The sequence below is a fragment of the Pteronotus mesoamericanus genome, unplaced genomic scaffold (assembly GCF_021234165.1).
Source record: "Pteronotus mesoamericanus isolate MK-2021 breed Mesoamerican mustached bat unplaced genomic scaffold, CSHL_Meso_final contig_90, whole genome shotgun sequence".
Classification (NCBI taxonomy): domain Eukaryota; kingdom Metazoa; phylum Chordata; class Mammalia; order Chiroptera; family Mormoopidae; genus Pteronotus; species Pteronotus mesoamericanus.
In genome coordinates, this window is record NW_026555277.1 from 35436533 (window position 1) to 35463146 (window position 26614).

The 26614-nt window shown below is 34.2% G+C and overlaps 1 protein-coding gene across 1 annotated transcript in view; it reads right to left on the reverse strand.

The window, feature by feature from the left end:
- Positions 1-216: 216 nt before the first annotated feature.
- Positions 217-26614, reverse strand: part of METTL15 (methyltransferase 15, mitochondrial 12S rRNA N4-cytidine) — a 163686-nt gene continuing 137288 nt past the window's right edge. The window contains exon 7 of the mRNA XM_054585972.1: positions 217-2064. Coding sequence (XP_054441947.1) covers positions 1619-2064 — 446 coding nt within the window. The 3' untranslated portion in view covers positions 217-1618. The remainder of the gene's footprint in view (positions 2065-26614) is intronic.

Consider the following 26614-nt stretch of genomic DNA (forward strand, 5'->3'; position numbering starts at 1 on the left):
GAAAAACAAATACTGTATGATTTTACTTATATATGAAATCCAAAAATGAAAACAAAAACAAATGAACAAACCAACCAGAAACAGACCCAGAGGTAGAGAGAACAAGCTGATAGTTGCCAAAGGAGGCGGGAGGGTCGGGGGTGGGATGCGTGAAAATTGTTGAGCACCATGCAATTCAGTTTGATTCTTCATCCCTTTCCCCACTCAGCCCCCACCAAAAAAAAACCCCAAAAACCTCATTCATATATTTTTTCATGCATCCTACAACAGAGACAAAAAGCAAGCAAGAACGATCATGGTATAACAGCCTCATTACATAAAGTAACTAATATTTTACACTACGGCAGTTTGAAAGCAATTTTATGTTTATTGAAGAAGCATTCTTTTCATGCATGTTATTCAAGATTCTTTTCTGTCAGAGTTTGAGTTTTTTAATGCTGTTGTAACACATTACCACGAACTAGGTGGCTTAAAATAACAGAAATTTATTCTCTCACTGTTCTAGAGGCTGGAAGTCTGAAATCAAGGTGTCAGCAGAGTTGGTTCCTTCTGAAGACCCCGGTGCAGAATCTGTTTCATGCTTCTCTCCTAGCTTCTGAAGGTTGCCAGCAACCTTGGTTTCCCTTGGCTTGTAGGTGTAGCACTACAATCTGTTTCCATCTTCCATCTTCAGATGGTGTTCTTCCCTGTACCTGTGTCTCTCTTCTCTTCTTACAAGGGCACAAGACACATTTGACTAAGGCCTGCCCTGCTCCAGTACCATATCACCTTAACTACTTACATGTGCAATGGCCATATTTCCAAATAAGGATACATTCTGAGGTTCTGTGAAGGAAATAGATTTTGGAAGGGCACTATCCAATCTAGTGAAGTCAGTTTCATTAGCATTAAAGAAGAAAAACTCTCATATTATATGGGTCTAAAAATAATTAATGAAATAGAGGAAACAATGTTGAATATAGGGGTGTGATCTTTTATTTTTAAACAGATACTTGGATGGGCACTTACTTTTGGGAATCTCTCTCATTCATAAATATGACTTTATGTAAAGAGAAACTTACAAAATTCTTCAAGAAAGAGTCAGGGGATTAATCCAGGCGCATTTATTTGTTTCTAATTTGACACACTTTTCCTTAGAAGGTTTTCTATTTCTGATTTCACTGAAGAATTGCTAGATTTAAATAAAGCCTTTAAAGTAAAAGCAGTAAACCAGCTTTGAAACAAGCTAAATATTACCGGGGCAGATAAAGTAAATTTAAATAAACTGAAGTATTTAATTCTTATATTTTGTCCATAACTATACTAATATTCTATTCATTTGGATTCACCAATTTGGAATTTCTAATCATATGATAACATGAATTTTTCCTGTATAATGCTAAGGTAAACCCATTAATCCAGTTTTGAGATGCTGCTTCTCCTTAAATTGAACTTTCTGTGACGTATTACCTGAATATTTGACAAAAATATGCTAAATATTCTCAATTTCCACAGATATGTAGTACATATCTATATGGTAACATACATTTTCTGGGGTTAAGCTGTTCAGGAATTTTACATAAAAACATCATGAGAAACTGTGAGGGAAAACTTGAAGGATCAGATGATTATGACTTTGTCATAATTTGATAGCTGCTCTAAGTTTGGCTGAGCGCCCTCTGGGGTTATCTTGTACATCCTGATCTTCTGGGGTAAGTACCTTCTTGTGTATCAGTTCCCACATTAAAGGGGCCCTTCTTAGAGAGACACCGTCCCTGTTATCATGACCTGAACTCAACTGTGATATCTGTGCCACCTTCTGTCTTACACTTAGGTTAAATCTTTCTGCCATGCTTATCCCAAGCAAGAATCGTTTGACAATGCGGTCCTCCAGGGAATGGAAGGAGAGGGCAACAAGACGACCACCAGGTCTCAGAAACTTCTGAGCTGTCATCAGTCCTGTATAAAGTTCATTAAGTTCATTGTTCACAAATATGCGAAACGCTTGGAAAGTCTTGGTAGCAATGTGGGTAGATCGTTGTAGCAAGTCTTTTCGTGCATAAGTAGCAGAGGGAGGGAATGCACCTATAAACAGATTTTGTGAAAACAGGAAAAGAGAACAGGTAACATTAATATATTCCTCTGCAAATGTACTGGCTTGTGTACATATTTAAGAACTAAATTTCCTTTGAAAATGTGGAATTTCATTAGTACTTCCCCATTTTATTTCCAAGCATTTTAACAAGAGTTAAAATTACTGTGTCAGAAATATCTTTTATTACTCATAAAAGAAACTGGAGTCAAATAGGAGTAGGAAAAAAAGAGCTTTCAACTATAAGAAGTTCAATGAACCCCCTAAATAGAATAAACAAAGAAAGTTGCACCTAGGCACATTATAATCAAACTACTACAAGTGAAAGATGAGAAAAATCTTAACTACAACAAAGAAAAACAATACATTACATTAAAGGAGAACAAAAAATATTAACAGCTAATTTCTCATTAGGACAATAGAAGCTACAAGATACTGGAATGACATTTAAATTGTTGAGGAAAAATCTGCCTTCCAATAAAAGGCTATTCTAAAATTATTCTTCAAAATTAAAGGTTCAGACATTTTCAAATAAATGAAAAATGAGAGAATTCATTGCTAACAGGTCTGCATTCAAGAAATGCAAAAGAAATACTTCAGGCTGAAATAAAATAAAATCAAGTGACAACTTGGATATACAGAAAGATATATGTGTGTATATATACATATATTCTCATATATATGTGTGTGTGATATATGTAGGGAAGGATACATATATATTCTCTTAATTTCTTTAAAAGACAGAACTCTTTAAGTTAAATTATAACAATATTTTGGGTTTATGATATAGATATCTTAAGATAGGTATAAATAAGCAATGTATATGATAGCAATAGCACAAAGAGTGAGATTGGGTAAAGGAAACTATACTATTGCAAGGTTTATATATTTTACTTAAAATTAAAGTTGCATTATGGTTGCTAAAGCAGTAAATATAAATAATGCAAAGATAACAAACTAACAGGGAATAAAAGTAGTACACTAAGATATTGTTTAACACAACAGGAAGCAAAAGAGAAGAATAGGAAAACAACAATGAGATAAAGGGAAGACAAAAAGTAAAATGGCAAACAATAATTCCAAATACAAATATTTATATTAAATATCCATGTATTAAATAATCCAATAAAAAAATGCACTGATTATATGGCTGAAAGAAAGCAAGACCTAACTATATATTGTCTATATAAATGCATTTTACATATAAAAACACAATAAAAGTAAAAATAAGCCAAGGCTGTGAAAAGATGTACCATGTAGACAGTAAACATAAAAAGCCTGGGGAGATTATATTAATACTAAACAAAATAAAATTTAAAAGAGAATTACTAGACCCAGAGAGGAACATTTCTCATTGAGAAGATGGTCAAGATAGCAGGAAGATACATTATAAATGTATATGCACCAATAACATAGTTCCAAAAATTTAGTCATCTCAGAAAAAGACCTACATTTATATAGGCAATTGAGTTGTGACCAAGTTGTCAAGTTAATTCAATGGAGGGAGAACAGGTTTTCAATAAAAGTGAATATCTGTGAGAATATGAACTTCAACCCACACCATACACTATACACAAAAATTAATTCTAAATAGAGCATGAACCTAAGAGTAAACAATAAAACCGTAAAACATATATATGACAAAACTCTCCTATTTAGAATATATAGGAAATCTTACAACTTAGTAAGTCAAATTACTTGTTTGAAAAAAAGAGCAAAAATTTGAACAGACATATTTCAAAAGATATAAAATAGCCAATAAACATATGTAAAGATGTTCAAAATAATTATTAGTCATAGAAGTAGAAATTTAAACCACTATGAAATTCCAATACACACCCAACTGCTAAATCTTTGAAAGATACAAACTACTGAAACAGACTCAAGAAATAAATAATATGAATGGATATATTACAAATGAAAGAACTGAATCAGTAATCAAAGTCAACTCACAAACAGAAGTCCAGGCCCAGATGGCTTCACTGCTGAATGCTGCCAAACACTCAAAGAATTAATAACAATACTTTAAAAACTCTTCCAAAAAATTGAAGATGAACAAAACACCTCCCAAATTATTCTATGAAGCCAATATTACCCTGAAACTAAAATCAAAGACATCATAAGAAAACTACAGACCAGTATTTCTCATGAATACAGATATAACAATCCTCAACAATATTCTAGAAAACTAAATTCAGTGGCATATTAAAAGAATTATACACGATGACCAAGTGGGATTTATTTCTGGGATGCAAGGATGGTTGGTTCAACACATGAAAATTGATTTATGTAATACATGACATTAAGAGAATAAAGGAAAAACACCCATATAATCATACAACTGATTCAGAAAACACACTTGAAAAAACTCAACATCCATTCATGATAAAAACATTCAACAAAATAGGAATAGAAGAAAAAGCTTTTCATCATTAAAAGGCTATCTATATATATGGGTAACTACAGCTAACATCATAATGATGACAGAGACTGAAAGCTTTTTCTCAAAGATCATGAATAACATAAGAATGTCCAATTTCACCATTTCTATCCAACATGGTACTGAAAGTTTTAGAGCGATTAGACAAGAAAAAGAAATAAAGGCATCCAGATTTGAAAGGAAGACATAAAATTCTCTATTTGCAGAAGATATATCTCATATGTAAAAAAAAAAAAACCACTAAAAATCACACACACACACACACACACACACACACACACACACACACACACTAATTAACTGTTAGAACAAATCAATTCTGCAAGGCAGCCAGATAGAAAATTAACATGCAAAAATCACTTGTGTTTCTATACACTAATCATAAACAATCCAAATATAATATTAAGAAAATAATTTCATTCACAATAGCTTCAAAAAGGATTATATATTTAGAAATAAAGTTAACAAAAGAAGTACAAAACTTATGCTGTGGAAGCTACAAATTTTTCTGAAATTGTTTAAGATAGAAATATTTATTATTCAAACTCATCTAAGGTTCAATGCAATCTCTATCAGTTCCCGGCTGACTTTTTGGGTATAAATTGACAAAGTGATTCTAAAACTGACATGGAATTGTAAGACACCGAGAACAATCAAAATGATCCTACATATATATATATATATATATATATATATATACACACACACACACACACACACACACACACACACACACATATATATGTAGGAAGGCTCACACTTATAGATTTCAAAATTTACTATAGAGCAATATTAATTGAGACAGTTTGATATTGGCACATGAAAAGACATAGAGATCAATGGAATTTAATTGAAAGCCTAGAAATAAAACTATATAGTTGTGATCAACTGATTTTTAACAAGAGTGCCAAGACCATTCGGTGGGGAAAGAACAGTCTTTTGAGCAAATGGTACAGGGACAATGAGATAGTTACATAAAAAGATTGACGTTGGACCCTTAAATCATACACAAAATTAACTCAAAACAGATCCTAGACCTAAATGTGAGAGCAAAAACTTTAGAATTCTTAAATGAAAGCACAGAGACAAATCTTCATGACTTAGAAGTTGGTAAAATTTCCTAGGGAAAAAAACTCCAAAATCAGAAGCAACAAAGGAAAATAAATTAGATTTCATCAAAATTAAAAACTACTGTTCTTCAAAGGACACCATCAAGAAAATGAAAAGACAGCCCAAAGAAATGCAGAAAAACTTGCAAGTCATATATCTAATAATGGATTTGTATCTAGAATATGTGAAAGAAGCAAATTACAAAGTAAACATGCATGATGCTATTTCTATAATATTTTAAGACATGCAGATCAAAAACAGTCACGTCCCATCTAGTTTTCAAGATAAATGAAAAATGTTGATTTTTAAATCAATCAATAAATATAATTTTTCTTAAGACTCATTCCATTGGCATACATCTATATTATTAAAATTTAATGCCCAGTGAATTTCTACAGGAACTTTTATTTGCTTTAGGAACTCATTCCTGGAGAATACTATTCCTCAAAGAAATCTTTCCAGTCCAGATTTCCTGTGAATGAAGATCTGAAAGCATTGGCTTCAACCCTGCTTGATTATCTTCAGTACGCTTCTTACAGCAAAGAAAATTATACAAGGCTGGTACCTTAGTTCGCACTTTAGTAAGCTGTAGGAAATCTAGTAGTAAAGTACATTAACACACCCGAAATGAATCTTCCTAGGGAACTGGATCGGAGAAAGGAGGAAATGATGTGCCTGGGCACTGAGAAGCTGGCTGTCTGAAGTTAACCAAAGCAGTTTTGTGGGTCGGCTCTTTTCTCTACAAAACCTGCTTTGCTGAAAAGTTAGAAAATGTTATATGTTAGGGAATTTATCTTCCAACAGCCAGGTGTTTCAGAAACAAAATGTCAAAATCAAAACTAAGGTGGGAAGTCAACTTCTTGTCATTTGCTATTCAATTTCTCCATTTCCCAGAAAAAGAATTCTGGTCACTAGGAATGTGTTTAAACACATTCTAAGGATATGAAAAAACGTACAACTCTTTATATTTTAGAGCTTGAATTTAGAGGACACTTGAAGAAGGCTGCATTCCTGAAGACCTTGTATGATTCAAACCTTGCATAATTCAATACAAATTTTCTCAAAGGAGAAATGTAGTATAAAATACATTTTAATGGGTATGGTTAAACCGAAATCGAAGATAAACGTTCATGAAGCACAAGGATCAACAAACACTATAGGATATTTTTGCTTTAATTCTTCTAAAAACTTTTCTTAACATTACCTCTAGTATTTAAAAAAAAATATAAAAGCATAGTTCAGCATGGCAATTGCTTAGCTTCCTTGGCATTTTATCACATTTCAATGATATATATTTGAGTTTGTGGTTTTTAACATAGCACTGAATTAGCTATGCCTGGCTATGTGTTAACTAAATTGTTGGAATAAAAGAAAGGGAGAGAGCTTAATTAATACTTGTTTGATATTATCATTGAATATATTTTGGATAACTAATGGAAACAGGAAATGTTCAAATACCAGAATGTCTGAATACCATAGAAGTCCTAATATAAACAATAACATTGGTTCATTTGACATGACGAAGTATGGTAGGCATTTCTGTTTGCCAGCTAAGATGGTACCTTTCTGTGGCAGATTTACAGTTTAAAATTCATTCAGCCAGCTAGCTGTGAAACTGTAAGTTTCCTGTGTCATAATTGAGGGAATCTGTTTTTATTTCAAAGTATTCACATAAAGTGAGACTTTATTAATATTTTATATTGTTACTTTGTTTATATAATTCATATTCACATTTAAGTACATTCACATCATATGCAAATCTGGAGCTGATAGTGTAATACCACTGTGATCAAGCAGGCTTTTCTCTGTAAGGTCTGATTTGTAGGGTCTTGCCAACATCAAATCAAGGAGAAAGAAAATAAAAGCTTTCATATATATTTAGGAATGGATGGTCCTGAAAATAATAGAATAACTCCAATCCATGAATTTTTTTTCTAGGTCTTTCTTACTTTTGTTTAGGGAATTCTAATCTGGACTATGTCTCCTGAAAAGAATGTCTAATGGTGGGTCCTGTCTACTTCCTCAAGTCCCATCTTTAGGGACCAGGAGATGACAAATGACTGGAATGGGCAACATTTTTGTGGATCTTTTTGTGCTGCTCTGGGGATCAAAGGCACATATCCTCCCTCATTTTATGTTCAATTTCCAGGGCTACTCTTCTGTTATACTGACACTTTTATATCTGTAATTATAGTAAAAAAGGTTGACAATGCAGATTGTGTAAAATAAAGTAAAAAAAGAAACAAAAGAATATAAAACAGCATATAGTAATGGAAATTAAAGTAGTAAAAGCAAAACATCAGCTGGCACTGACACAAGACCAAAAAAAGAAAAAAGAATAATCCTATTGTTAAGAATTAACTGAGATTCTTTATTTAAATTAGAAAGTTTAAAGATAATCAGCAACTGTCCTTTTGTTGTAGGGTAGCAAAATGGGTTTCCATGTGAAAGTCACTGGTCGGAGAGCATTGGACAGAGTTCTCTAAGGTATACAGAGCAGGGAGAGATATTTGCCTACAAGTAATCAGGAAAAATACAGAGATTAAAATTCTATACCGGATCCAATACCTACCCATGTGCTGGACTCTGAATCAGGCCCTTGGAAGAAAAAATATTAATGAGGCCTGGTCCTGGCCCTTGAGGAGCTCACTGTTTTGCAATCCTTCTTCACCTCCTTCTCATCTCCCATATCCTGTTATCAAAAATAGAAACTGGTCTCTGCTTTTCAATTTCCTGAGTTTAATCACAGAATCTTTTGTGGTTAATTCGTATGATTAAGACATAGAGCTAGACAGAAAATATGGACTCAATCACAATTTAAGCCATTTGGCTTGGTACAAAGAAAAAATCTTTTTGTGTCTTACAGCCTGTCAGTGGACTTAGTTAACACTGGACCAATGTGCATTGCTTCTAAGTGGGCAGAGGTGTGCTTACCCCTAGTCTAGCACTTAACGTACTTTACTGTAATTACTAGTTTCTCTGTCTTGCTCACTTGACTGTGATCTTCTGAACAGGAACTATTTTGTGTTCAATCTCAGATCCCTTGCCCTTAGCAGAGAAGCCTATGATTCTTAACCCTGACTATACAACAAGGTCACCTGTGGAGATTTAACAAAAATAAAGATGATGCCTGGTCCCAGTCCAGAACTACTGAATTAGTTTCAGGGCTTTATTACACAGGAATCACTACTTTTAAAAAGCTTCACAGAGGATTTTGACTTGTCGCCAAGATTATAAACTACTATAGTAAACACTCAGTAAATGATTGTTGAAAAGATTATTAATAGATAATGAATGAAAAAAATTAAGTGGATAAATGAATAACAATCCAGAACCACTGTTATAAAGGCATCAATGAGTGACTAAATGAAAGCATAGCTTTTTTAGTCACAGAAAATATTAAGAAGAGAATGTAAAATTAATGTCATAAAATAGGCCCCATCCTGTATCCTCCTTTTTTGGCCAAATATGATTGTGGATACAAAATTATAATTTTGATGGGGCAACTGAACTCTCAAATTTGCTAGTAATTTCATTGCCTTAATACAGCTGTTTGCATGTATTTAATGATACTGATTGGGAATTTCCTTAAGGAATAAATTTTCTGACATGCAATAATTTAACCATAGAAAATGCAAGCTTGGAAGTCCTTATTATCTGAAATGAGCAAATGTGCTAGGTGAGCTTTATTTTTGCATATTTCTTTTAAAGAATAAAATAAGACATGAGAATATAATGGCAAAATATGGAAAGTTATATTTAAAAAATTTCATCAAGATCTTCAGTGAGGATACCAAATAATTACCTGAATAAAATATTATTTGCCTATGGAAAAAAGCTTCCTTCAGTGATCTCAGTGTATTTTCCCCCAAGACGAATGCACAATATTGTTGAGATTTTATGTAAGCTGTATTTCACTGAATGCCTATAAAATACTAAACTACAATTCTTCTTAGTTCTTCAAAATAGCAGAACTGTTTTGCCCCTACTACTTTAAAATAGCAAAATTATGCCAGTAAAACTTAGGATAAAAGGAAATTAAAAGCTAATACACATTTAATAGCAAGATGTTTTCAAGTTAAGTACTCTTTTTTAAAAAGTACATTTAAAAGTAAATGTACATTAAATCCAAGTTAAGTACACCTTATAAAAAACTACATTTAAAAGTAAATGTACATTAAACCTATGAAGGGATAAGTTCTAATTTCAATACAATTTTGGGACATTATTTGGCACTTATTTCTCTTACAGTAATGGTGGGAAAATTAAAGACATAAGATATTGACTCTCGTTCACAAAAATTGTACAACACTTCTGTCTCATTAGAGACACTCCATTCTCACATTCCAGATCAGGTTTGTTGTTGGTGATTTTTTTTTTTAGGTTCTTGACAGTTTCACATAGTTACTCTTTTCTTTCTCTCATATCCACAAATTCTGACAGCTCTATATCTGGAATGTGTCCAGAACTCCACCATTTCTCACCAGCTCCACCGCTATCACTGTAGTTCAAGTCATTGTCATCTTTTCTACATAGTCACCAGACTGATACTCTTCATAAAAACATCAGATGATGCCATTCCACTGTTTAACACCTGTAGTTCCTTCCTATCACAAGAAATAGAAACTGAAGTCCTTACTTTGGCCAAATGTCCCTATATCATATGCAAGCTCTGGTTACTACTGTCTCCATTTTTTTGACCTCATCTCCTGACCTTGAGCTCTATTTTTTCTTTTTTTTTAAAATTTTATTTATTTTTAGATGGGGAAAGGAGAAAGGGAAGGAGAGAAAACATCAATGTGTGGTTGCATCTGACGCACTGCCTGCTGGGGACCTGGCCAGCAACCCAGGCATGTGCCCTACACTGGGAATCAAACCAGTGACCCTTTAGTTCACGGGCCTGTGCTCAATCCGCTGAGCCACACCAGCTAGGGAGAGCTCTATATTCTTAAGTGAAACATGGCATGGTCCTTTTTGGGTCCTTTGACCTGTATCTAGAGTATCTGCCTTCACATAAATCTGGATGGCTTACTCCCTGCTTCATTCAGGTCTCTTTGCAACACTGCAGAATTAGAAAGGAAGTCCCTGACTGCACCTATATGAAATAGCACCCTGTAATTAGAATCCCCGTAACACTGTTTTCTTTTTTTCCATAATACCTTATCAGGGACAAATATTTATTTGTTTAACATCTGCCTTTCTCCACTAGAATATATACACAGTAAAAACAGAAACTTTGTTAACTGCTGCAAATTCTGTGCATTAGGAAGAGCTGGCACATTAAAAAAATGATTATATTTGAACCTTAAAGTTATATCACTATTTTAAAAAAGCCAAAAGATATATTACCAGTTGTATATTAAGTACATTAATCTCACTACTCCTTAAGTTCCATGCCAAGAAACAACCAAGAGGTATAATTTTAACTATTTTTTTCTCAATAGATATACATGATATTTTGTATATAAATATATATACATATATATATAGTGAGAAGGGAATGATCTGCATAGTGATCTGCAACTTGTTTTGTTTACTTAGCTTACTTTAAAATATAACTTCAGTTTACAGATGCACTATAATTCATTCTGTTTGTTCATGTGACAAGTGCTTGGAGCGCAAGCATAGTACCAGCTAACTAGGAATACAATAGTAATTAAGAGGCAGTCTCTATTCTAGTGGAGCTCACTCATACTGCCAACACAGCAGGGATATTTAGGATATTTTTTTTTATTTTTGCTATCACGAAAACACTGCAGTAAACATGTGAACTGCACATTTTAAATTTCTGCATAGCTGAAAAGCTTGATGAAGTAAAAAGTTGCAATCTGTGAAAATGTCAGTAACTATGTCAATCTGTGACAGTAGGATAAGAGTTGTTAGGTCAAAGGCTATTTATGCTCATTTAAATTTGGATCAATATTTCTAAATTCACTTTCTAAATAAATTATACCAATTTACTTCCATCAATAGTATATGAATCCATCTCCCCACATCTAGACTCACCAGGGCTAGAAACTATCACTCTTTTTAACCTTCACTAGTCTAGGCAAATGATGGCTTACAGTTATTTTAATTTTTGTCTTTAGCAATTAGCAGAATTAGGCATCTTTTCAAAACTAATGCCAACTGATTTCAAGTATGAATTGCTCAAACAAACCTTTTGTCCCTATTCTTCATGTGATGTTGCCTTTTCTTTATTGATTTGGAGGCACTACATATAAAATAAGATTAACCCAGGTGTCTCTCATATGTTGATGCAAGTATTTTTCCTGGATTGTGACTGCCTTTTCACTTTGTATAGTTTTTCTGCCATACAGAACGTAAAAACTTCTATGTAGACTTTTTTCGTGTTTTTTAGATTTTATCAAATTTAGAAAGACTTTCTTCACTCCAAGATCATAGATAATCAACTGCATGTTTTCCTAGTATATTTCTTGGTTTTATTTCTTATATTTAAACCTTGGAAAAGTTATTTTTAGTGAGGTATGAGGTAGGGATCTAACTTTGTTTTTTAAAAACTATAGAGCCAATTGCCCCATTTATTAAACATTACATTCTTTCCCTACTCATTTGAAGTAGGACTTTGATCATACACTACATTTTTAAATGTAAACAGATCTGCTTCTGGATTCTCAGTTGTGTTTCACTGATGTATTTTCTTTTGATTTTTTTCAGTACATTTGGTAGGATAAGTCCCTCTCCTTTCTTTCAACTTTTATCTTTCAACTTTTCTTGAGTATCTTATACGTTTATTATTTCAAATTAAAATTAGAAACTATAACATATGTAATTATAAATATTTTTATTGGAATTGCCCTAATTTTCTAAACTGATTGGGATAAAACTTACACTATCATAATATAAAAACCATCCAGGAAGCATAGTATTCTTATTAGTATTTTACATGTTCTTTATTAAAGTTTAATAGTTATCTTTACCTAAGTCATGGTCAGGCTATTTGTAAGTACTGTTTATACATATACATTCATCATCCCTACAGAAAAACATAAAAAATGACAATACTTAGGTTAAAACAATATGGTGTAAAAGAAATGACACAGAATTTTAGAATGAAGAAACTAGATTCACTGATCAAATCTTTCACTTTTTTAATGATTGTTTAATGTGGGGCAATAACACATCTGAGCTTGTTTCCACCCTGGAAGATGAGACAACTCTTCTCACAGGATTACTCTGAAGATCAAATAAAGAATATGTATAGCAACACCTAGCACATACTTGGCATAAAGTAGTCACTTTAAGGATGTCATTCACACATTTAATTACTTACTATTCTCAGTTGTAAAATGGTAGGTGATGAGGGATTTAATATGTTAATTTGAAGGTTAAGGCCAAATTAGTAATAATTACAGCCTGGACTAATAGAGTAGGTGAGACAGAGGGCTCTTGAAAACCCCTAAAACATCTGGGTAATTAATGCTTATTGAATTGCAGGTATCTGACTAAAATACCTCAGCTTTCAAAATGAAGTATAAAATTTTCCTTATGTACAAATTAATGGTGCAATTTTAAGTTTATAAAGTAGTATTTATGCCCTGAAAGTATAAAGATTTAGCATGGCATAGGAATGAGATTTTTTAGGTTGATCATGACTATATAATAATCAATGGTAAGAATAGTAAGAACCGCCCTGGCCGGTGCAGCTCAGTTGGTTGGAGCATCATCCCATAAGCAAAAGGCTGCAGGTTCCGTTTCCTGTCAGGGTGCACACCTGGGTTGTGGGTTTGATCCCAGTACGGGCATCAATGAGAGGCCCGGAGTGATGCTTCTCTCTCTCTCCCCCTTCCTCTTTCTCTAAAAATGTAATGAAAAAGTGTCCTTGAGTATGTCCACACCCTGGGAGTCCAGATCAACATTAGCTCATTTAAAAAGAAACACACTTATTTAATTAAATAGTTTGTAATTTGTAGTTTATAGTTTGTATTAGTTTGAAGATAAAAAAAAGAATTGTAAAATCTATAACTTCATTAACTTAAACCTTCCAGATTGCATTAACCTGGCCAGGAGATTATTTCCCATACTTAAACTTCTGGATTTCTGTTGCCAAAACAAGTATATGACTTGTATTCTGGCATTTTAAGTACAATTCTTTTCTCTATTCTTTTATTATTCCTTTGTTATAGTTCTCAGGGAGCACTTTCCTGCACAGGTTTTCTTTCATAAGCATTGTTTCACAAGGGTAATATGTATTTGTGAGTCATCTGAAATCATGCTCTTTGTTTGGAGAGCTCCAAACACCCCATATTTTTAGTCCACTTATCAAATAAAGAGAATTTGAAGCTACTAGAAATTGTTTAGATAAAAACTGACAACAATATTTGGTAAAATTTAGTAATTGCATCCTGAATAATAATACATCATTCATTCATTAAGCCAGTATTTATTACACACACTGTACTAAACATGGGGGGTTAAACTGTTTATGAAGATGTAGCTCTTGTCCTCAAGAAATTCAAACCCAAAGAGGCGAATGCTATGTAAATATCGGGGAAAGGGCTGTAAAGGATTTTATACACTATTAAAGACTCTAAAAGAAAAAAAAAAGAGAGAAAACTTTGACCCCTGTATAGACATTTTCCAAACTACTGTTGTAAACAGTAGTGGGAAACAGTGACTCTGTGAATTATATAGCACCTTCCATCCCCAACCAAACACTGATGAATCCACTGTCAGGGAAGTTTAAGAAACGCAGCACGCTACACTCATCTTTTGGAGATCTACAATGCCCATTAGCATGGTAAAGCTCTGAAGATAATTGTTTTAACTTTTTTTACCTAGCATCTCCAAACTTTTTGAAAAAAATATTTTTAATTTTTAATAACAACTATTCCATTGGCTTTGTTTTCTGGTTTACACACTTGAGAAAATACTGAACACAGGTTTTGCGTTAATCGCTTTCCATGTATCTTAACTGTCATTAAATCCCTGTGGTAATTCTGAGAGGTAAGAAGTCACTATCCTTATTTCCATTTAAAGGTGAAAAACTGAGGGTTTAAGTGTCTCTTCCCAAGTTCACAGGAGTCAAATGGAAACTCAGCTCTTTTTAACATGAAGTCTACCCCATTTTTTTTCTTTTTTTTCTTTTTCTTTTTTTGTAATACAGAGTGACTCTGACTTTCCTAGAAGGCATGACATTTCTAGCTAATTCATCCAAGAAACACAGGGAGTTCAGATCAGCATTGGTTCATTTAAAAAGAAACACACAAACTTATTTTATTAAATAGTTTGTAATTTTTCAGTTTCCTAAGCATTTTCTTGAGTTTTCTTGTCTTTAAGTGTGCCTAAAACAAGGCAACAATTTTAAAATGGTATGTTCACCAAACCATATCATCTCCTTTTTCCTGATTAGAACTTAAGGAAGTTAAGATGAAATCACCTGGTTTAGAGTGATTTCCAGAAGCTCTGATTCCATGTCTGGTGTTTTATATAACAATCTCATTTTCTGGGAGAAAATGAGTGTGGAATCTTTACTCTAAGCCTGAATAGCCTTTTACTGAGAGATGTTGTAATGGAACCCAAATCACTTTGCATCAAGTTGCAAGAGTTTGGCTTTCTCTCCACATTTCCCTGGGGAAGATGTGCATTGTCAGGCCTAGAGACTGCACATCTGGTGAAGGCGGCAACTGCCCTGGTCTCTTACCCTGGGAACGGTAATGAATACCTTTGGCTTTTGTTCTTTTCATTCTATTGAAAATAACGTATTGTTAGCTCAGGTTATTAGACTGTGCATTTGTCTCTTTTTCATCAGTTTTCTTGATAGTGGATTTAAAAGAGAAACAGTTGCTACTGGTGCCATTATCAAAAGACCTTTTGGGCAAGTACTGATTACCATGTTTTTGATTAAGAATGGAGACTCATCCAATGCGGCATATACTGGGCTTTTTCTGAATCACTTGCTAGGAAGGCGACCCTTTTATAGTTGTTTTTATGTTCAAAAAATGAGTGTTTAACATTCTCAAACTAAGCAAAAATGAGGGGACAAGCTTGTGCACAATTAGAAATAATGGGCTCTCATGGCTAAAATCTCGGGAAATTAAAGCCAGTCCTTTTATGTTTTCTTAAAGCTTCTTGAGAAACGTCAAGAGAAGACTGACTTTCCATACATTTGTGATTACGCATTTCTTGTAAACACGCATTTTTAGCCATGACAGAGAGGACCTCCTTGCTCTCATTTTCAGTGTAGAATGCTGCTCTCTACTTACTCATCCTTAGTACTCACCAAGGTGCCATCCTCTCCAGGAAGCTTTTGCAAAGACCTTTCTGTGCATGTTCCATCAAACTATTTGCCACTATACACTATTTGTCTGTAAACCTCTGCTAGGCTGTAAAAGTTCCAACAACAACCTTTTATTTTCCTGTATCCCCACGTGCAGGTCTAGGACCTGGTGCACCATGGGTGGCAAAGGGGAAAGTCCACTAAATAAGAGATACTCTTTTAGTTTCAGACAAAGATCAAGATGTCCCATAAACAGTGTTGTGAATGTGGGAATTCATGAACTCCCTGAATTCTTTGAAAGATTTTGTGTGTATGTGCAGTCATATGTAGACATACTCGAGGGCTTCTATCAAATTCTACCAAATATACCAGGCACTGCAAAGAAGGTGAACTCCTGGTAAAAACATCAAGTTTAGTGAGTTTTTGACATCTAACACATGACCTTTAGTGATACCACCCCTATAGCCTCTGTATTTATTATGTTTTGTTGTATTTTTCTTTGACTCCAGGACTAACATCACCAGTTAGCACCATCAGAAGCATAGACTGAGGACTGTCTATGCATGGCAGCAGAAGTGGAAACCATATCAGTGAACACTCAGTATTCTTCTGACTCATGAGGGATTTCATATTAAGAGTAAGAGAAAACTTTGCTTAGTAACAGTCTGCACTATATATAATAATAGAACATAATTTGTATGTGGAAGTGGTAAGATAAATTTCATTCATAAAAAACACCATGCTTCTGGCTAGACAAATGACTTGAAGTCCCAGAGAGAAATTATCATTTTTAGTTCTGGGACACCCTTATGTTACTTACACTTTTTAAAATTTAATACATTCACATGTTCAAATGTATTGAGATTTTTAAGCTTGTGAATGAAATTAGCAACGTGCTGTGGCTGTCAACGTGATGCATTGCAATTCCCCCTGAGTGGTAGGGTTTAAAAATTAATTCAGCTCTTGCACCTGTTTGCCGGCACTCGTCTGTTGAATTTCCATCACATTTAATAAGTCACTGTGACGCAACTCGTGTCCTTTTGCCTGGGCTCCTTTAATATAGTGTTAAATTCTCACCCATCTGAAATTCAAGTAACATTACAAATTTCAAACTGTTAATTAAAATCTGTGAACTTGAATCGTTCTGGATAAAATTGGCTTTACTCATGAGGTTCTTTTTAAACTTCTCAGAGTCTCATCTAATCCCCAACTCCTACCAGGTTAAATCTGATGACAACATGATCTCACTATGGGTGGCTGAGGCTTACAAATCCTCCTACATGAGGAAAAAAAATCAAGTGATAAGCTTGAGCAGAAAAGGTAACAAGGAACATTACCTGTTGAGATGAAATAAGAAACATGGCTCAAAATTAAAGGAAAGAATTGGTATTTTCCATACATCATTTTCAATAAAATTAATTCTATACTATCTGTGTTAAAATGCTTAGCATAGATAGATGAGACATCCTAGACTGAATCATGATTTCTATTACCTATTTCATGGTCAATATTAAATTTAATTACGGAATCTTTAAGAAGGGAGTGAGGCCTATTTGCTAGATACTATGAACACAAAGGAGAATTGTAAGTAAAAAGGTTCTAACACATTTATGACCCAAATTAAGGTACTTCATTTGAGCCTTTAGGAATTGTGGATAGGGCATGAAGTATTGCTCTGAGTTTTACTTCCCATACTTCCCAGAGTTGGGAGATGGTAACAAAAAAAGTTATTTAACAGTGCTTCTCCTTTTTCTGTGAGGTCAGCATACATTCACAGTTAATCCTCATGCTCCAAGGTAAAGTTGCCTGTCTTCCTGTAGCAAGGTTAACCTACAATGGAACACTTCTCAACTATAGTACAATGATTTAAAAAAAGAACAAAACTCTCCCACTGAAATGGAAACTTCCAGAAGGCAGGGATGGTGTGCTACTTCCAGAAGGCAAGGATTGTATGTTATCATCTTTCTCATATAATAGGCTTGTTAAAAGGCTAATAGATTATCTAACTGAATTAAAGAATAACTGACCAATTTCTCCAAGGGTAAATAGTGTATACATTTTAATAAATCATAGATTATAAATAATCTCTCTTTCTTCTAGCATATCCAATTTTAATACTGAACTGGCCCCTTCCATCTTTTATTTTTCTGCATGTTCTACCTTCCTCAGTTGCTTTATAAGCAGCGCTTTGGGTAATGTCCAATGAAGGTTTCTGATTTCCAAAAAGGATGTGCATCCATTTTGAGAAACAAAAGTTCAAAAGCTTAAAGGAATATATATATATTTTTATATATATAAAAATTAATCTCAGGGAATTTAGCTTTGAAACGCAGAACTTCTCCCCCTCAAAATCCCTTAAATATGCATAAAAATATGTATTATATGGCTTTTAATAATAGCCCCCACTAGAGGAAAGCCAAAAATCTAATAATGAGAATATGATTGAATTATATTTCTTACAAATTCATAGTATAGTGACATAAAAATTAAGTAATAAAATATCAAGTGAAAAAATAAAAGAATTATATACATTCAAACATTTCAACTGAAAAAAATGTGAGAATAGAGCGAAAGATAAAGGGAATATGCAAAACTATAATATTTGCGTTATGGTGGTAAAACCATATCACAGGTTTTTCAAGTGTTCACTTGAATTCTTTTTTATCTTTATTCTACTACAGTTGTCCCAATTTTTCGCCCTTTGCCCTCCTCTGCCCCATCTGAATTCATAACAATGTTGTATGACATAAATGAAATGTTTTTATAACAGAGAATATCTCATATTTCTCTATAATCATGAATTTTATTGTTTTGCATGTATTGTGTGGTAGATTCTATTGTATCTAAGGTAAATTTTTCATTTGATTTTGTCAAGTGCCTCTCACCTGCATACCCACCACTAGGACAGGCAGTTTAAAAATGTAATTTCTAGTCATCACAGCAATCTTATAAGTTAGGAACATTATCCCTATCTTAGAGAGAATTACAATGGCTATATAACCCGCCCAAGTTCAAACAGCTAGTAAAGAGCAGGGCTGAAGTTTGGATCCGAGTTTTTGTATAACTCCAAAACTAATTTCTTTTTCCATTCCTCAGGGACACAATAAAATGCAGAGACATGAACCCTGACTACTAATGCAAAGTAATGAGGAAGTAAAACAAAAGACTAAGAAAGAAAAATGGGTAAGCCATGTAGCAATACAGCATACTGGCTGAATGATTTCAGTCTGTCATCAAAGTCCATTTTGCATCTGAAGAGTACAGACGTGAAGTCGACAGCTTATAAATCCTACCTGCTAGACTGTCATTCTCAGCTTCAAATTCTGAGACAGGTACCTGAAGCACATAGGAGTCTAGACCAATCCTTTCTGGCGGACTCTGCATAAACGTTAATATTTTTTTTCAAGAAGAAGTCACTGTGATGTATGCTGTCTCTAAAACAGCTCATTGAATAACAACAGACAACATAAATTTCCCTTCAACAATAAAAATTTATATTATTATCAATAACCCTCATTTGATTTTTGAAATCCAAGGCTACAGTTTACTGTGTGAGGGCTGACTTGTCACCTGAGTAATGAGATGCTGATGCACCTTGAATGAGTTGGCAACCAGCCCATCCTGAGAATTCCTTAATGTGATGAAGAAAAAGGGGAGGAGGGACAAAGGAACAGCAGGGAACAATGTTTTCAACAAAAAAGGGATACTTTCCCCAGTCTCAGCCTTTTCTCACACTGCCAAGCTTCAGGTCCCAGTTCCTTGACTGCCTCATCTCTGTCTGCTGACATCTTAACCATCCCTTCAGAGAGCAAGATAGCTGCTGCCTGTGTTGAAAGTCTTTCCTGGTGAATCCATTATAAAATGGTTTACACTTTACAGCATTTGTTCTGGTCACTCAAATGCACTCATTCACTCGGTCACCTGCTCATTCACTCGTTTTTATGTGTTCTTTCAATAAAGTTAAAAATAAATACATATGTACTAGAGATTGGCCTCTAATAGACATTTAAAATACATTTTCTTATATAGCTATCCAAGGATCCTCTGAGGTAGATATTATCATCCAGATTTTGCAGATAAACAAGATTCACAGAGGGTAAAAATGTCCAAATTTACAGAGCGGCTAAATGACAGAGGCAGTTGAAATATGACTTAATAGGGCTTTCTTTAACCCAATCTGTTCACCCCTTTAACACACGCCCTAAGAGACGGATGCTGAGGCTATTCAGAAACATGGTCACTCTGTCCTTGAAGAACCCACCCAGTTTATGAGGTAGACAAAGTGTAATGAGGCAGAAGTTCACTAGATATATGAAGACATATTGAAAAAGGAAAAGTTTGGGAAGGATCCAAAAGAATGATATGTAATCCAAGACTTGAAAGAAGTGGAGAGATTTTTGAGGAGTGAGATGGGGTGGAGGAGAAAAGGAGAAAAAGAATATGTCCTGCAGAGGAAGATAGTGAGTTCCAGAAACTGGATTGGTGAGCAGTTTGGTGTCAACCTGGCCTGCTGTGGGGGGAAGGGCAGTGGAGAAATTAGGTTAAAAAGTCAGGCAGAAGCCAGAATATTAGGGCCTTGATTTTCATGTTAAAGAGTTTAAATTTTGTCCTAAAGATCACAAGGGAACCTATTAAGGGTTTTAAGAAGATATGGGATACTATGAGATTTGCATTTTATAAATATAATTCTGTAAGTATATTTTACAATATAAATGTAACTATGGTAGAGCTTGGGGGGAAGGGGAGTGGTTAAAAGTTAATAGGAAAGACAACACATTCTGCCTCATTTTAGAATTATTTGCTTAGATGTCCAATATCCCACTATTTAGGTTCTCAGGAGCATATAACAAGGATATGCAAGGTCTGTCCGGAAGGTATACAGTCATGCAACATAGGAAACAGAGACATTTATTCACAATACAAGACACAAGAAACATTGTACACAGGAGAACGACATGTCAGTCCCCTTCCAAGCAGGCACCTTGGGACCTCACACAGTTCTCCCAGTCGCCATCAGTTGCCCCATCATGTTTTCCTGAATCTCACTGAGGGTTTGAAATCTCTTCCCTTTCAAAAGTTATTTCAGTTTTGGAAAAAGTCAAAAGTTGCAGGGTGTTAAATCTGGGCTATATGGGGACTAAGCTACCTAGGTGATTTGATGTTTTACAAAAAACTCTGCATGAGACACGATGCATGAAGAGGCACATTGTCCTAATGAAGCTGCCAATCATCAGTTGCCCACAGCTTCAACCTTCTTAATCATCTGAATAGTTTCCGCTCAGGGATGTTCAAGCTTAAAGCAAAATTTGATGCAGATTTTGTTGATCTACTAGCTCAGTCATTTTGAATGCAGTGGTCGTATAGTATATATCATATATAAATTTGTAACAGACACACACACATATATCTTTCAAAAATTTTTGCCTAAAAGGCAAGGGCAGTAGAAAAAGGGAAGTCATCAAAAGTAAGGAATCAAAAAATGTTAGAATCAAAAGAGCAATGCTTGTCCTGGTTTATTAATATTTCAATGTTTTAGCAGAAAAGGTTAGCCAACCACTAGAGTGTTACAGCTTGACAGACATAATACATTGATACTAGCAACTATCAAGATTATGCTATAAAATATCACATAGTTGAAATACGTAGGGCAATGAGAATTAAACTTACTAATAGGACACAAATTGTGACATGAAACATGAAATTATTGTTTAAAAAGTGAGAACAAGTAGATTCTAAGAGATGAGAAGAAATGAAAATATTAGTGATGAAATAAGATACTGAAGGGCCCCTGGGCCTTTGTTTATCCTTTGTCTTGAAAACTTTTCTCCTAGATTTTCACTTGGCTTCTTATTCTTAGTCTTTGCTTAAAGGCTACTTCTTCAGGGAGGCTGCCCCAAAATGCCTAAGCAGGCTAGGTCCCTCTACTGTACTCTCTCATTTACCCTGTACTTTTTCTTCATAACATTTACATAATTTATAATTATTTACTTATTGGAATGATTATTTGCTTATTGCCTGTTTCTCCAACTGAGGCATAAAGAGATGTAAAAACTCGCTGAACCATGTAATGGTTGTGTGAAGTCGCACAACCATTAAATAACAAAAGCAGGCTCTGGATGCAGGCCTGTCCGACTCTAAAGCCAATATTCCTCCTGCCATGTCTCACTGCCAAGGGGAAGACAGAAGATGGGAAAATCGCTTTGGCAGTTTAAATCAGGGACAATGCCCAATTTGGGAGATCAGAGAAGATATCATGAAAAATATAATGTGGCATTTAAGCTGGGTCTTAAGGGTGGAGATGTGTAACCAATGGCAATGAAAAAATTTTCTTTTTTCCAGGTAGCAAATAAAGCACAAAGACATAAGCAAGGAAAATATGGGACATGCTTGGGGGTGGGGAGAGGAAAGTTGGGTGAGAGTACGAGAGGATGATGATGGAGAAGTGAGAAAAGAATGACTCAGGCCAGAGAAGGACCCAAATATATCAAGCTTAGAAGCCTGGGATCAAACACATTGGTAACAGAGGGCCATCGCAAGCGTCTGAACCAGTAAATGATGTGCTTAGTACAGCTGTGATATCTTAGGGGACTGACTGAATATTAAGAAATGGAGCAAAACCCACTCAAATTAAGATAACAGTTTACTTAAAAAGAGATAAATTATAGACTTCATTTTGTTTACAGGTTAGTCAACTACTAACCTGTAAGTAGTTGAATGTTTTTAAAGAAAAAACATAAACTTACCAGTAGCTAGAGCCAATTTTATGAACTACGTCTTCTTTGAAGTATTATTTAAATAATTGCAACCCTAAGGGAGCATCTATTAAAAAAGTGGAACCATCCTAGGCAGTTCCATATGTTTCAGTCACCATGGCATGCTATTACCATATAAATCCCTATGATCCAACAACAGCCATTTTAAATGGAGCAAGTGTAAAGCCCTGCCAAGTAAGGAAAAGTTAAGTATAACTCCAGCACATACTCGATTTTTCATCTCAGGGAGCTCGAATCCCAGGCAGGGGGTGGGAAGAGGTGGTAAGAAAGGAGGGAGAGAAACCAAAGCAATTGACAAAAGAAGCAGAAACTAAAACAAAGTAAAAGCATATATAAGTAGACACCATGAGACAGTAAAAACAATAAAAGATCTGAGTAAGCAGTAACACAGTAACTCTAGAAAAAAGTTAATTGTAGTAGCTAGATATAGAGAGTAGCCAAACCAAAATAATGGTAATTTACTAAAGCAGAGAGTCAACAGCGTTTCCTGGAACATGAAAGTTGGGAAGTTGTGTAGTAGTATCCTGAGTAACCCTTCGGTTGTGCTCCAGTGTCTCGGAGACCTGGCTATGTAGCTTAAATAACTGCCTGTCCTATTAACATGAATAGCTTTATAGTAATTCTTTCTTCTTATTATGTATAGCTAATGATAACATTTAATTAGTTAAGTTTGCCTAAATGTGTCTTTGACTTTTGCAATCTAAAAGTGCCAAACAGGACAATTTTTGCTTGTGTAGGAGATGATTCAGTAGGAAAAAGGAAGTAAAGGAAGGGAAGGAAGGAAGAAGCAAGCATTAAACCACATGTAGGGCGCCAAAAGGATATGTGTGTGTAAAAGCTCCTGAGATGTGCTCACTGCATACATTTGTGTGTGCGTTTGTATAAAATCAACAGATAAATAAGAAAAAACTGGAGATTAACAGAATAAATGAGCACGAATATGAAATAACTACAATTCTACATTTAAAATAACCAATAGAGACTATGAAGAATAATAAGAACAAGCATATTTTTAAAAACAATATAATTTATAGAAATGACTAATAAATTACTAATTCAAAAAATGGGTTAAACAGAGTAGATGTATCTTAAGAGAGACTTAGTGAACCAAAAAAAGATCTTACCTAAACTGTAACACAGAGGTACAAAGACATGAGAAATATGAGACATGATGAATAACTTGCACAGGACTCAAGAGAATGGGAGAAAGTAAATATGGAAAGAAATAACTTCTGATATTTCCAGGAATGAAGAAATATTAAGGAAGTTCATTCTGTTCCAGTAATGACCAATAAGAAGAGTTACAACTATGCACATCACAATTAAACATCAATGATAGAAAAATCTTAAAAGTAGCTAGAGAAAGAGAAAGAGTAACTATGAAATAATGACAATTAACTTGTCCTCAACCACACAGCTCTCAAGAGACAATGACATAATATCTTCAAAGTACTGAGTGCAAATAATCATAAACATCTTGATTCTATATCCAACTAAATTCTCATTCAAAAGTGGGGTCAAAATAAGAATACATTTACACAAAGTATAAGAATGTATCACTCATAGAGCCTCACTGAGTATACCTCAAAATATGTACTTGGGTAAGAAGGAGAATGATCCAAAAAAGAAGAGGGAACTTTATTTTTTAAAAAAGATTTCATGTATGAAAGGGGAAGGGAGGGAGAAAGAGAGGGAGAGAAGTATCAATTGGTTCCCTCTTGTATGCCCCCAACTGGAGACCTAACACACAACACAGGCATGTGCCCTGACTGGGAATTGACCCTTTTGGTTCACAGGCCGGCGTTCAATCCACTGAGCCACAGCAGTCAGGGGAGAAGTGGGAATCTTAAGCTAAGAAAGGAAAAAAAGAGTAAACATGTTGATATATGCAAAAAAGCACTAACTGTGAAGACTACTATCTAACTAGTAAAAAATCTTTTTGTTAAGTCAGAGAAGATGAAAGCTTTGTCTTAATCACTTAATTGCTTTCATTAGTGCCTTGCATAAAATGGAATCAATAAATACTTGATAATTACACAAATACGTAATAAGTATATGAGATAGTGCCTCATCTCAATGTTGGGTCAAATTACTAATGAGGAAATTGAAAATATAGAAGAAGACTAACCTAGCATTGTATGACATATTGAACATGATTTACTCTTCAAAGAACAGGAAAGGTATTACAAATGTCGGAAAAATTATTATAGTTTCTTCTGTCATAGGTCTGAGTCTACCTAACAACAGAAAGTCCCTATATGCTGAAGAAATTAGCAGGTTATAAGATTTTTCTCTAATATTTGTCTCCAGCCTCCTCATTTTCTAAACATCACAAAATTATGAAGTGATGTTTAACTGTTTATTCAAGAAATATTAATTGAACATCTTTTAGAAGCCAAATTTTTATCAGATCTTAAGGATGTAGCAATGAAGAAGATATATCTGATTCTTACTCTCGGAGTTTATAGTCCAGCTGATAGGAAAGTAACTAAATGAGTAATTTCACATTAGAAAAATATAGGAAGTCAGTAAACATATGCTATTGCTTGCTGTGTGCTATATGTTTTTACATGAAACGAATGTAAGAGATGATTATCTGCTTCCCAGTTTATAATACACTCTAAGTGACAAGTGATTAAAAATATGTGAGGCAGTATATAGTAACATAACGATTACAGGGATAAATAAGTTAAAACATTTGGGAAATAATGAAACGGCTAATACTCTTGATGATAATAGAGTAGGGAAAGACATAAAAAGTTAATATAGGTTCCTTTTTTTTAAATTCTGAGAAATATCTTTTCTAGAAATTCTATAATTTTTCAATTCAGCATAATGCAAAGGATGATAGAAAATAATGTGGAAATATCATTCTTAAAGATTTTTAGTTATGACTTAAGTCTGGACATTAAAACCACTCTTTTGTTCATCATTCTTCTCTCCCAGCCCCAGAAATATAATATTTAATCTTTGACAACCTAGTAACACTTCGGTTTCTCTTTTTTTGACATTCTTTTGGCATAATTTGAACATATTATACTTTGAAAATGAAAACAGATGCTTTCTTCAAAGAACATTCCCAACATACAAAAATAATAGTCAATGTCTGAAACTGCTACTTTTAGGAATAGTGCTGCACACTGTTGATCCTCTCAGTACTTTTTTGGGTGAAGCAAACCTATGTTATTATATCTACCATCTAGACACGATCTGAATCATGTCAATCTAAAAATGAGATGGAAGGACAATTGATATGTAAGACTGCTTGATCTTGATTCTCAAATGGAGAGCTCTTGTAAATATGTATCACTAAATCCTTAAAGCTTCTGAATAACTAGTTGTAGAAATAAATAATCTTTCTTTTTTTCCTCCTCCTTTTCCTCCTCCTCCTTCTTCTTCAAATCAATAAAAAGAAGGAGAGAATGGCTAGGCTATATTAATTTTCACAAAATTAATACCAATGTAAAAACAGCTTACGTGCAGAACATACAATGCCAGATCACTGATTTTCACTTGCAGAAGTGCACAAGTATTGCATAAAATAATAAGAAATGGGGTAATGAGATAAAGAGATGCCTTTCTCTTCTTTTATTCCATTGGTGCAGTTTAAAATTCAGCTGGAATCAGAAAGACCTAGAGGACTTGATTATGCTGAATTACTAACTACACTAAGAATTTGACCCAACTCAAGGTCACATTTAGGGCAGAGGATCCCAAGACAATGGGTGAATTCTAGGCATTTAGAAAATGTATTAAGTTCTGGGATCGGACCCTAAATTGCCTGTCTTCTATTCTACTCAGCCATCTGAAATCCTACTTATTTATTTTTTGTTCATTCATCTTTTCATCTCTGCAATTAATGGCTTTCTATTGGGTGCCACAGACTTTTCTATAAATAGCCATCACCTCTCCCCAATCTCTCTTTTCTGTATCTCAGACCCTTTTGCCACATCAGAATCCATTGTTCCCTTCTTTGGGTT